Source organism: Aspergillus lentulus, assembly GCF_001445615.1.
Source record: "Aspergillus lentulus DNA, contig: Alt12, strain: IFM 54703, whole genome shotgun sequence".
Lineage (NCBI taxonomy): Eukaryota > Fungi > Ascomycota > Eurotiomycetes > Eurotiales > Aspergillaceae > Aspergillus > Aspergillus lentulus.
In genome coordinates this window covers 562,914-575,080 of record NW_028322115.1, presented here as the reverse complement: position 1 = coordinate 575,080, position 12,167 = coordinate 562,914, and the positions used below count along the sequence as shown (strand labels likewise).

The 12,167-nt window shown below is 50.8% G+C and overlaps 3 protein-coding genes across 3 annotated transcripts; 2 read left to right on the top strand and 1 right to left on the bottom strand.

Moving 5' to 3' along the window:
• Window positions 1–301: 301 nt before the first annotated feature.
• On the top strand, window positions 302–1,584 carry ALT_6155 (glycoside hydrolase family 16 protein; the record flags this gene model as incomplete). The annotated part of the gene is made up of 3 exons (XM_033555587.2): window positions 302–684; window positions 741–1,194; window positions 1,246–1,584. 3 exons carry the CDS (start codon window positions 302–304, stop codon window positions 1,582–1,584), a joined length of 1,176 nt encoding a protein of 391 aa, XP_033411478.2.
• A 690-nt stretch (window positions 1,585–2,274) lies between these two features.
• Window positions 2,275–5,521, bottom strand: ALT_6154 (uncharacterized protein; the record flags this gene model as incomplete). The annotated part of the gene is made up of 9 exons (XM_089600029.1): window positions 2,275–2,650; window positions 2,700–3,030; window positions 3,138–3,245; window positions 3,305–3,365; window positions 3,910–3,941; window positions 3,999–4,240; window positions 4,297–4,997; window positions 5,080–5,376; window positions 5,447–5,521. 9 exons carry the CDS (start codon window positions 5,519–5,521, stop codon window positions 2,275–2,277), a joined length of 2,223 nt encoding a protein of 740 aa, XP_089455491.1.
• A 1,772-nt stretch (window positions 5,522–7,293) lies between these two features.
• ALT_6153 (putative ABC multidrug transporter) lies at window positions 7,294–12,016 on the top strand (the record flags this gene model as incomplete). Its single annotated transcript, XM_033555590.2, has 6 exons — window positions 7,294–7,900; window positions 7,962–8,020; window positions 8,085–8,310; window positions 8,378–10,487; window positions 10,548–11,190; window positions 11,249–12,016. 6 exons carry the CDS (start codon window positions 7,294–7,296, stop codon window positions 12,014–12,016), a joined length of 4,413 nt encoding a protein of 1,470 aa, XP_033411481.2.
• Between the last annotated feature and the right edge of the window lie 151 nt (window positions 12,017–12,167).

Here is a 12,167-nt window from a genome sequence, read left to right as displayed (position 1 = left end):
CCAAGTGTACAAGACTGCTTGACTCGATCCTAGATCACAGATTGTGCAATGTAGCGTATCTCGTGCTGCTGCATGCAGCCGTGCATGCCGGCTTCCTAATTGGGATATGATCGGTGGCAGCTTCTCATGTTGTGCATGACGACATCCCTCGCTTCCTCGCAGCGTCTTTCGTGACAGTCCACCTCTTCCATGGCCAACTCCATCCATCATACACTAGCTCAGCACTGTTCGAATTCAATTACTGATATACTTTGCGTTCTGACTCCCCGATAATCGTGTACTCGCAATAAATCCGCAGCATATGGCTGAAAAGCCGTACACCGGCACCGCCGACGACTACAGTCGATATGGCGGCGTCTCAACGCAGGTCGCTCATTTCGGAGTGGATGAGCACCAAGCGTCAAAGCCTGCTTCATTCGGCGTTCAAGATAATTTTTCGTCTGAGGCCTCCAAGCCGTGGTGGAACCCTCACGGTTGGTCGCTGCGCACGAAGCTCATTGCGGGCGCAGTGATTGTCGTAGCTCTTATCGCTGCTATCGTAGGGGCTGTGGAGGGAACGAGGGCCAATCGGTATCCCGACTATTCAAGGCTTGACTATAGATTGTTGGATACGTATTCAGGGCCGACGTTTCTGGACAAGTTCAATTATTTTTCGGATAAGGATCCTACGAATGGATTCGTGCAGTAAGTGTTCCCTTCTGCTTTCTATCTTGGGGAGCTTGGGTTGATTCTCGGCCAAGATATGTGGATAGGATCACAGCTGGAAAGCTGAATTTGACCTATGCTACGGAATCCTCTGTCGTTCTAAGGGTAGACACATCTAAAGAGTCTCCCAGCAATGGCAGACGGTCTGTTCGACTGGAGTCGAAGAAGTCTTACGACACTGGTCTTTTCATCTTTGATATCGTCCATACGCCTTATGGCTGCGGGACATGGCCCGCCCTGTGGCTCAGTGATACGTACAATTGGCCATTGAACGGCGAGATTGACGTTGTGGAGGCGAACAACGGAGGCACTGAAGGGAATGCGGTCACTCTGCATACGACACCCGGTTGTGACATGCAGGCCAAACGGAAGCAGACAGGGCATGCGCTGTACCACCAGTGTGACAATAGCACGCATGGCAATGCGGGCTGTGGCGTCCAAGCTCCACCTGCCTCTTATGGGCCCGAGTTCAATGACAACGGGGGAGGTGTAAGTCTTTCTGTCCGGGGCGGTTTCTTTTCCCCATGCTAAGAAAATCAGGTTTATGCTCTGGAGCTCCGCACTGCTGGCATCCGAGCTTGGTTTTTCCCTCGAGGTTCGATCCCGAACGACGTTTCAGATAACATCCCGGATCCATCAACCTGGGGAACTGCCTTGGCCGACTTTCCTAACACCAACTGCGATATTGGGTCCCATTTCAGCAACCAGAGTATCATCGCCAATATCGATCTCTGTGGCCAGCTGGGCGCGCAGCCTCAGTTCTACACTCAGTTATACAACTGTCCGGGCACGTGTAGCAGTTTTGTTGCGCGCAGTCCTGCCAATCTTACCGAGGCTTACTGGGAGTTTAAAAGTTTCAAGGTCTATCAGGCTCAGTAGTGTGGCGCTTTCTGCATTTTCACGGCGTTTGAAACAATGGTTGGTGATGATTTGACTCTAAGGCAGTTTATGTCCCTTTTCACGAATAATGGCGTTCATTCAGGCTTTGGGTAGCCACATAGTCCCCTGTCATGCAAGTCGACGAATTGTATAGATTGTGTTGAAATGCGTTTGTCTCTTAGATTACTGACAATGCCACGACAAGTTCTATGATATTCCTTGGCTCGGCATATTCACCAGATATTGCTGAGTTGAGATATTAATAGTGGTGTAGATGAGATCATCAGCTGCGATTGCGCTATCTAAATCTGTCTTGGATTGATCCAGTCGGCATTTGCACATAATTCATCAACTGCGTAGCACCCATGTCTAATGTAGCTAGGTAGCATACAAAGTACGAATACTCATCTGAGTTCAAAGTGCTGCGGTACACTGGAGATTTGCATGGAATCATATTGGATATTTATAGGTCACTTGGATTTGTGATATATTTCTCTCGGCATCATACCTATGGCCAGACTAGTAAGTACACTGGGATTAAATCACCAAGCATGTGTCTTGATCTTGAATGAATACGATGGAGTCATATCATTCTTGATGGGGTAGAGATCCCCTCCTCCAAACTTCATATCCCAGGCATAGTACTCGACGTTCACCTCCTCGCGGGAAATGTCCGTCGTGACGAACCCATTAGCAGCAGACTACGAGTTCGCCCCCAGCCACTTGGTGTAGGGGGCCCAGCGGCAACCCATAGTTACAGTCCCCAGCCTGGGGATACCCCGCGCCGCCGGCGAGAATAAAGTTCGTGTTATTATTGTAGAAGTGCGCGAGACAGTGGTCGTGGCCGTTTTTGAGGAGGACGCCGCCGTGTTTCTCGACGACGGCGATCTGCGGCGCGACGTCGGTGTTGTTCGTCGCTGCGGACATGTACCCGTGGTGGAGCTGGAGGAATTTCCATTCGGCCTTGGAGGCCGCGAAGGTCTGCTCCAGGAACGCGACCTGCGTGGCCCGCTCGGCACGCGTGACATTGCTTCGTGTAGGAGTTTTGGTAGACGGATGTGCTGGCCTGGTACTTTTCGACGAAGCAGTCCAAGTCCAAGTCCACGACTACAAACGTCGCGGTCCAGTCTGCGCCGTGTGGGTTGTAGGTGTAGTATGGCCGGCCTGTGGTGCCGAAGTACCAGTGTGGGTCGTAGAGGGGCGCGACTTTCGTCTCGAAGTCTACGCCGCTTTGGCCCTTGACGACGTCGTGGTTCCCTAGGCATTGGTACCAGGTGGCGGTGTCGAAGACGCCGCCGCAGTACATGTCTACCCAGACTTTCTGGAAGCGGATGATGCCGCCGGTGGTGAAGTCGACGCCGCTGTTGTAGAAGTTGCCGCCGACGGAGAGGAAGGCGCTGCAGTTCTTCTTTTCGCAGACTTTGCCGATGTAGGCGGCGGTGTCGGCTGGTCGAGGGTTAGGAAAGCAGGCTTAGGGTTTCTGAGGGGCTGGTACTGGGACTTGCCTTGTAGAGCTGTCGCGTTGGAGATGGCGGCGCGATCGCCCGGGTCACAGTCGTTCTGGACCTCCCGGGGGATGGTGATGTTGTTGGCGATCAGACGGGGCATGACTCCGTTACAGAATGATAGGGGAGCGGGTTTCCAGCCTGTCCAGCCAAAATCTTGTATATTGTTAGCATGCATGAATTCGATTGCGGTACATGGTGCCGTAGTGTCATACCGCCGATGACACCAACGTCATTTTGGTAGGAGCAGAGGAGGCCAGGATGGTTGAGACCAGGCTAGCCAAAGTGAGAGTCATCTTCTTGAATTTTGCCATGACTATGGATGTGAGATGACTGAGAAGAGATATGAGCGGTGCGGATGTGTAGAATAACAGCGAGATGATCGACTGCACGATAAATACCTTTTCATATCACGGTGGGATGACCAGTCGAACGACATCTACGAGGCCCCTGCGGGGAACTAGACAGCGTTGCTATCATCGCGATGATCTACCGAAGCTCATCCCATTTGAAATTTGATGGGATACCCAATGCAAATGGGAAGTAACTTCCCCTTTGTTGTGGGAGTAGTTAACCTTCGACGGACGCCGCCATTGCCAAACCCCAGCAATCCAATGAGCTTGGCAAAGCTTAGAACGTGATCGAAGAACACTGTTGCCTGTTGGTGTACAAGAGTATATTACTGCAGGAACCGAAGTGCGGGAAATAGTGCCGGGTTGGAAAAAGCTTGATCTTTGGAGACGGCAGCGTTGGCGTAAGAGTGGTGCAATATCGTGCTCTGACTGCTCGAGTCCAGTGCCTTGGTAACAGACTATCTTACCGTGAGATTTGAGAAAAGGATAAAGCTAACGGCTGGAATGAACAGATTGGAGATTTGATATTTGCGCACGCCTTGGTATCAATGTTCACTTTCCCGTCGGGCCTTGAGGATTGCCATCTCAGCTAGATGATAGAGGTCGCCCATAAACTCTTCCACAAGTCGGACCTGGGCGGTAAATGTGGTTGGCGTCTGCCTCCATATATGCTTCCCAATATGTCCAAGTACTACTCTCATCAAAGATAAGTCAGTTTCGCTTCGGTCCTCTAGAGGACACATCAGGATATTGGAGAAAAGGTGGATGGCAGATGTGGAGAGCTCTGGTAAGCAAAACCTTTCAGAGATATTAGTATCGGGAACATTGATCCAAACATATGATTGGTCGCCTACAAGAGAAATTGTCCCTCGCTTTGTGGATCCGTTTCCAGGAACTTTCGTAACACAGACCGACTGGCTGCTACGCTGAGGGCAAGACTCGAGCCCGCCGCGCGGGTGTCCTGGTTCCGAACCCAGGCAGTGCACCGGCTGCTTGTCTGATGGATGGCAGCCATGCAGTAGTGGTACTGCATTTCAAAAAGGAAATCGGCCATGCGATTTTCGTTCTGTCTAGGTAGGCCCGAGAACGTGGGCACTGAAGCCCGCCATTCGTCCAACGCGATGTCCAGGCTGCGAATGGTAGCTAGGAGATCCGCATCGCTTTGGCGCTGGGCGGAGAAGGAGTATAGGCCATGATAGACCTTCGACTGGACTAGAGACAGGCGAATGAGGGTGAGAAACATACTGTGGTTGTGTTGATGATAGAAAGGCTGCAAGCTTTCCAGCGGGCCAGTCACCGTCTGCATTCGAGGAAGCGTTAGATCGCAATTCGTCACGTCGATAAAGGGTTGAAGGCCTGTGCGCAAGCTGAACATCTTGTCGAGGGTGAAACAGATCCAAAAAAGATTCCTGACGTGCATTTTTGCACTCAGAGTACCGCCCTCTATATCCTCGGGGTAGACGTTGCCTTTGAGGTGAAAGACGAAGCGTGTGGCCGTGGACAACATAAGCTCTATACTGAGCATATCTCCAGATGTGGCCTGACAGCAGAGGCACTTTTTCTCAGACTGTTAGCTAAGTATAATTATCAAGGTTCCCATACACATGTGAGCGATTGAACTAGAACGATGGTCTTACCAGCATGGTCAGTGCCTGCAACCCGTCCAATGTTACTGACTCGTTGAGCATCTCTGGTAATAGATCTTGAGCCTCGCGGGCATATTCATCGGCAGTCACGATTTTGTCAACATGCGGTTGACCGGCAAAGAATGAACTCAGGGCCATAAACGCAAATATACATACCCTGGCGCTGGAAAGCCCAGGCGAGATGTCTGACAATTCATTTTCGTAGGCCGCTCGGATAGTGTACTCAAAACATGTTCGGTTAACAAGAGGCAAGACCTGGCCGCAAATTGATTTTTGAAAAGCCTCTATCTGTTCGAAAAGAAGCGATTTATCAGGCAGTGATAATCGTCGGTCGCCCTCGGTACGTTTCTTAACTAACCGCGGCCAGGTAATAGGCCTCATGCTGCAATATCGGTCTAGGAATCCATCCTCGCCGGTACGAGCTCGAATCCATTCCAACCCGCTTGGAGAGAAGAAAGGCAAGCCATTGAATGCACAAATATTCCCGAGAGTCTGTCCAGCAAGGCATATATCGGTCCCGAAACCTTGGGGCGCCACAGCCTGGGGACCGCACTCTGGAAAGGGTACTTCAGGCAGAAGTTTTCTTTCTTCAAGCCATGCAATGGGCAATGTTAGTATAGTTGAAACACTCAATGTTGGGGTAGATATGAGTTGTGTTCAATACAGACATACCGTGTCTCATATGTTTACTTGCATGCGGGGAAGGCGAACTGCTGCTGGAAAATCGAGTCAATACGGATCACTATCGATGTAACGTAACTGTCAGGTATGAATAGAAATGGGATATAAAAAAAGCCAGAGTTTCATACTTATCACTCCGAGTTTGGCGTGAGCATGAGCGCGAGGAATCTCGGTTGCGCGTGAAGGTACAGGGGATGTTATGATGGTAGCACCAGTCACACTGGGGCGTTGCGCGGTCACATTTGATCTAGATGAAAAATGGGATACCAGATCCCACTGGTTAGAAGAATTTCTAGACTTTTCAACCCGTAGTCGGGCGCAGACCTTCTTGATGCTGCAGGAGTCGCAAGCATATGTACGTCGGGTACGGCGTGGGCGGTTGGCGCCATCATTGCCATTCACCCTTTGAATGGGCATCGCCCTTGCGGGATGATTCATATTGTTTCGACCAGTAATTATATCCCAGGTGTATGGTCACACTCATCTAAGCAGGACAAGTACCCGCAATGATGCTACCTCTGTCACTCTTCGACCAGTGGAAAACAACCGCATCTGAGAAGTGTGTTGGTTTCCTCCTCAGCCAAGTCCATCCCAGCTTGGAGAAACAGCAAGGTCCGATTACTCAACAACGATGGTTTATTTAGCGCACTTACAGATTGAGGTACGTCCATCGCTCAGCTTTGCTCAGTACGCCGGGATGCAGTACGCCGGGATGACGAGGAAGCGGAACCCGCTTAATCATCGGCTTCTGAGACAGATGATCGACTGATCGGACAGTAATGGTTGGACAGTGTGGGTCCTAGATTAGCAACGTGCGTATTCCCGAGCATCCAGAAGAGATGGTGGACAGTTCTAGGCGTCGGGACCGGGAGAAGACATAAATTTCGACCCGACCGCCGAACGATCTATTGTTGATTTACCCGACCCCAAAAAGCTGCATCTTTATGCTCATTCTCCAGTTGGCGTCGGGGTTATCGTGGGAACGCGCTGAGTCAGCGGAGTTGTGGCAGTGCCAAGCATTTACTAGATCCCCATCCAACTACTTTGTGTACTCGACTACCAGACCAACGTGCAAGTTGCAAAGTCTATCAGGCAATAGTACTTCGTTAAACCCTGGGTGCTTTTGATTCAATTGGAAACTGCGCCTCTCGGTCCCGGTACCTCGATATCTCCGATTTGACCTACAATTGCCCCCGAAATGGATGAAAGACCGACTATCACCCTCGCGGTGCCACCTGTGTATCCGTGGGATGACTTCATATTCCTAATTCTCGGAGAAAATGAAGGTACAAATGTCCGTTGGACTTGTCGGAAGGGTAGCTTCCGGACGAAGAAAGGCGAACGGCCGTGACATTATAATACTAGTAGTCAACTACATTTCCCGCTCAAGGCCTTGGAGATTGTTATTCGACAAGGAAATTGAAACAGAGATACTGGCTAGTTGATCGGTTCTGATTGCAATCAATACTTTTCCCCTATTCCTTCACCTTCCTGGGTGTATCAGCGGTCAAGCACGACCATATCATGAGCGCCCCCAGTCAGGACAAGTACTTACTTGAGGATCCTGGATCTCAAGATGAGGAAACCACTTACGAATCTACGGTCAGATCTCCCATGGACCTTATCAGACCAGATGAGACAGAGAACCTGAGGCGGATTGCCACCCAGCAGTCGGAGAAGTCGCGCAGACGGTCAGAGGCAGGCGCCCCAGATGTGCATACCACGCCCGCTGTAGCGGAGGATGACCCTGCGTTGGATCCGCAGTCAGTGGAATTCAATCTGGAAAAGTGGCTCAGAACTATCGTGGCAGACGCTGAAGGGAGAGGTCTTTCGCCTCCACAGGCCGGGATTGTCTTCAAACAATTGAATGTCTCTGGATCTGGGGCCGCTCTTCAGCTACAGGACACGGTTGGTTCGACCTTGGCGTCGCCCTTTCGACTCCCGGAACTGCTTCGCCAAAGGCATTCTCCGTCTCGACTGATCCTCAAGTCCTTCAATGGCCTGATGAAGAGTGGCGAGCTGTTGCTGGTGCTTGGGCGTCCAGGAGCAGGTTGCAGCACCTTCCTCAAGACACTCTGCGGCGAGACTCATGGACTTGACGTTGATCCGACAAGTGTTCTACATTACAACGGTACCGATGTCTTCTGAACTATTCCCTGCTCCTATTCCTCCTCACTAACGGATCTTTGAAGGCGTCTCTCAAGCACGCATGATGAAAGAGTTCAAAGGCGAAGTTGTCTATAACCAGGAGGTAAGCCTGCAGAAATCGTGCTCGCACATGCGCTTGCGCTAACATCCACTGTTCTTCCTTGCAGGTAGATAAGCACTTCCCCCATCTTACTGTGGGACAAACACTCGAGTTTGCAGCCGCCGCTCGCACTCCCTCACACCGGTTCCGCGGTATGTCCCGGGACGAGCATGCCAAGTACGCAGCACAGGTAATTATGGCGGTATTTGGCCTGAGCCATACCTATAACACGAAAGTTGGAAATGACTTTGTTCGTGGAATCTCCGGAGGCGAACGCAAACGAGTCTCGATAGGTATGTTCCAGTCTGTATCTGCTCTCTTTCCCAGAGGCACCGCTAGTGTGCTAACTTACGAGTGAAGCGGAAATGGCTCTTGCTGCTACGCCTCTCGCAGCTTGGGATAATTCCACTCGTGGACTGGACTCGGCCACCGCTCTCAAGTTCATAGAGTCTCTCCGACTACTGGCCGACCTTGCAGGAACTGCGCATGCCGTCGCAATCTATCAGGCCAGTCAAAGTATATATGACCTCTTTGACAATGTCACCGTCCTCTATGAAGGGCGTCAAATCTTCTTCGGGCCAACGTCCGCCGCAAAGAGCTTTTTTGAACGGCAAGGCTGGGAATGCCCTCCTCGACAAACGACAGGCGACTTTCTCACCTCAATCACGAATCCGCAGGAACGACGCCCCCGCGCTGGTATGGAGAAAATCGTTCCCCATACACCAGAGGATTTTGAGAAGTACTGGCTCCAGTCACCAGAGTTTCAACGTCTACAGGAACAAATTGAGGAATTTGAGACCTCACATCCCCCAGGCGACGATGAGAAAGCTGCCGCTCACTTTCGAAAGAGGAAGCAGGACGTGCAGTCCAAAAACAGCCGGCCAGGATCACCGTACCTGATCAGCGTACCAATGCAGATCAAGTTGAACACGCGACGAGCATACCAACGATTGTGGAACGACATCTCCTCGACCCTATCAACGGTGATCGGTAATATTGTCATGGCCCTCATTATCGGTTCCGTTTTTTATGGATCCCCCGACACTACAGCAGGCTTGTCATCACGGGGCGCAACGTTGTTTTTCGCAGTCTTATTGAATGCATTGACAGCGATGTCGGAAATCAACAGTCTGTATTCCCAACGCCCAATTGTTGAGAAGCAGGTGTCCTACGCATTTTATCATCCTTCAACAGAGGCAATCGCCGGAGTGATCAGTGACATTCCAGTTAAATTTATCCTTGCTGTGGTCTTCAACATCATCCTATACTTTCTAGCAAACCTTCGCAGGGAGGCATCACAGTTCTTCATCTACTTCCTAATCACTTTCATCATCATGTTTGTCATGAGTGCGGTGTTCCGGACCATGGCTGCGGTGACAAAAACAGCTTCACAGGCAATGGGCCTCGCTGGCGTGTTGATCCTTGCGCTGATTGTCTACACCGGCTATGTCCTTCCAGTGCCCTCAATGCATCCTTGGTTCGAATGGATCCATTATATCAATCCAATCTACTATGCCTTTGAGATCTTGGTTGCAAATGAGTTCCATGGCCGTGATTTCCCATGCGCCAGCTTTGTGCCAGCTTACGCAGACCTCTCTGGTGACAGCTTCTCTTGTTCTGCTTCTGGCTCTGTAGCTGGCCAGACCACTGTGAGTGGTGACCGCTATATCTTCTACAACTTCAAGTATAGCTACGATCACGTTTGGCGGAATTTCGGAATCCTGATTGCCTTTCTCATTGGCTTTATGTCCATCTACTTTCTGGCTTCAGAGCTGAATTCGTCCACCACCAGTACCGCTGAGGCATTGGTCTTCCGGCGCAATCATCAGCCGGAGCATATGCGTGCAGAAAATGTCAAATCCACTTCAGATGAAGAGAGTGGCGTCGAGATGGGTTCCGTTAAACCTGCGCATGACACAACCACGGGCGAACTGACTCTGCCACCACAGCAAGATATATTCACGTGGCGTGATGTTTGCTATGATATCGAGATCAAAGGGGAACCACGACGCCTTCTTGATCATGTTTCCGGCTGGGTTAAACCTGGAACTCTAACCGCATTGATGGGTGTAAGCGGAGCAGGTAAAACTACCCTGCTTGATGTCCTGGCGCACCGAACCAGTATGGGTGTCATTACCGGGGATATGTTCGTTAATGGAAATCCCTTGGACACGAGCTTCCAGAGAAAGACGGGATATGTTCAACAGCAAGATCTCCATCTTGAAACCGCTACTGTGCGGGAATCATTGCGTTTCAGTGCCCTACTGCGTCAACCACCTACGGTCTCAATCCAGGAGAAATATGACTATGTCGAAGACGTAATTCGCATGCTGAAAATGGAGGAATTCGCTGAAGCCATTGTTGGAGTCCCCGGCGAAGGATTGAACGTCGAACAGCGCAAGTTACTGACCATCGGCGTGGAACTTGCTGCAAAACCGAAGCTACTTCTTTTCCTCGACGAGCCGACAAGGTAAGCAGATAACGGCGTCTCATACTTCAATGAATTTGTCTGAGCTAATGTTTGAATTAGTGGCCTTGATTCGCAGAGTTCATGGGCTATTTGCTCATTCCTGCGTAGATTAGCTGATAGCGGGCAAGCTATTCTCTGTACCATCCACCAGCCAAGCGCCATTCTCTTTCAAGAGTTCGATCAGCTACTGTTCCTTGCCAAAGGTGGCAAGACTGTCTATTTTGGTCCTGTGGGGGACAACTCTCGCACCCTACTTGACTACTTCGAGTCAAACGGGGGACGGAAATGCGGCGAATTAGAGAACCCTGCGGAGTACATGATCGAAGTCGTCAATGCCAGAACCAACGACAAAGGACAGGATTGGTTTGATGTTTGGAACCAGAGTCCTGAGAGCCGGGCGGTCCAGGAAGAAATTGACCGCATCCACAAAGAAAGGAAATCCGCTCACCAAGAGGATGATGATCAGGCGCACACCGAATTTGCGATGCCTTTCTGGTTTCAGTTGTACGTCGTTTCGCGTCGTGTCTTCCAGCAGTACTGGCGAATGCCGGAATACATCGCCTCCAAATGGGGTCTGGCTATCATGGCTGGCTTGTTCATCGGCTTCTCCTTCTTCGATGCCAAAACATCGCTAGCGGGCATGCAGACAGTCCTTTACTCCTTATTCATGGTTTGCTCTATCTTTGCATCTCTTGTTCAGCAGGTAAGAACCAGATAAACACGTCCCACTGCGGATACCATGATATTAACTTCCTTTCTAGATTATGCCCCTATTTGTCACCCAACGATCATTATACGAAGTGCGCGAACGACCCAGCAAGGCGTACTCATGGAAGGCCTTCTTGATTGCCAATATCGTGGTGGAACTCCCATATCAGATCGTCATGGGGATTCTCACCTTTGCCTGCTACTATTTCCCCGTTGTGGGCGCCAGTCAATCACCTGAGCGGCAGGGACTGGTTCTTCTTTACTGCATCCAATTCTACGTTTACGCCAGCACCTTCGCCCACATGGTGATTGCAGCAATCCCAGACACGGAAACTGCCAGCCCGGTCGTCGTCCTCCTGTTCTCAATGGCGCTGACGTTCTGTGGCGTAATGCAAACCCCATCCGCCCTACCGGGTTTCTGGATCTTCATGTATCGCGTCTCGCCCTTCACATACTGGGTCGGAGGCATGGCGTCCACGCAGCTCCACGACAGGAACGTCGTCTGCTCAGCTACCGAACTCTCTGTCTTTAACCCGCCCGCAAACCAAACCTGCTACCAGTACATGGCCGAATATATGAAACTTGCCGGTGGCCAACTCCAGAATCCCGATGCTACCTCCGACTGCAAATTCTGCTCCTTGACCGTTGCAGACCAGTACCTTGCCGGGAGCGAGATCGAATGGTCCCAACGCTGGCGCAATTTCGGGATAATCTGGGCCTATGTCGTGTTTAATATCTTCATGGCGACGGTCTTGTACTACCTTTTCCGGGTTAGGAAGTGGGATCTTGCGAGCATTAAGGCGAGGTTCGGGAGGAAGTGACAGCTTCACCTTTACCTGGTTTGTTGGCTCCTCGCTCATTTGGACGTGTTCTTTCTTTTCTTGTCGTCTTTCTTTGCTTCGCTATTTCTGTCCGTTTATTATTCTGACTTTGTACTATTCACATTCGGCGACGCGCCATAATCACTTACAA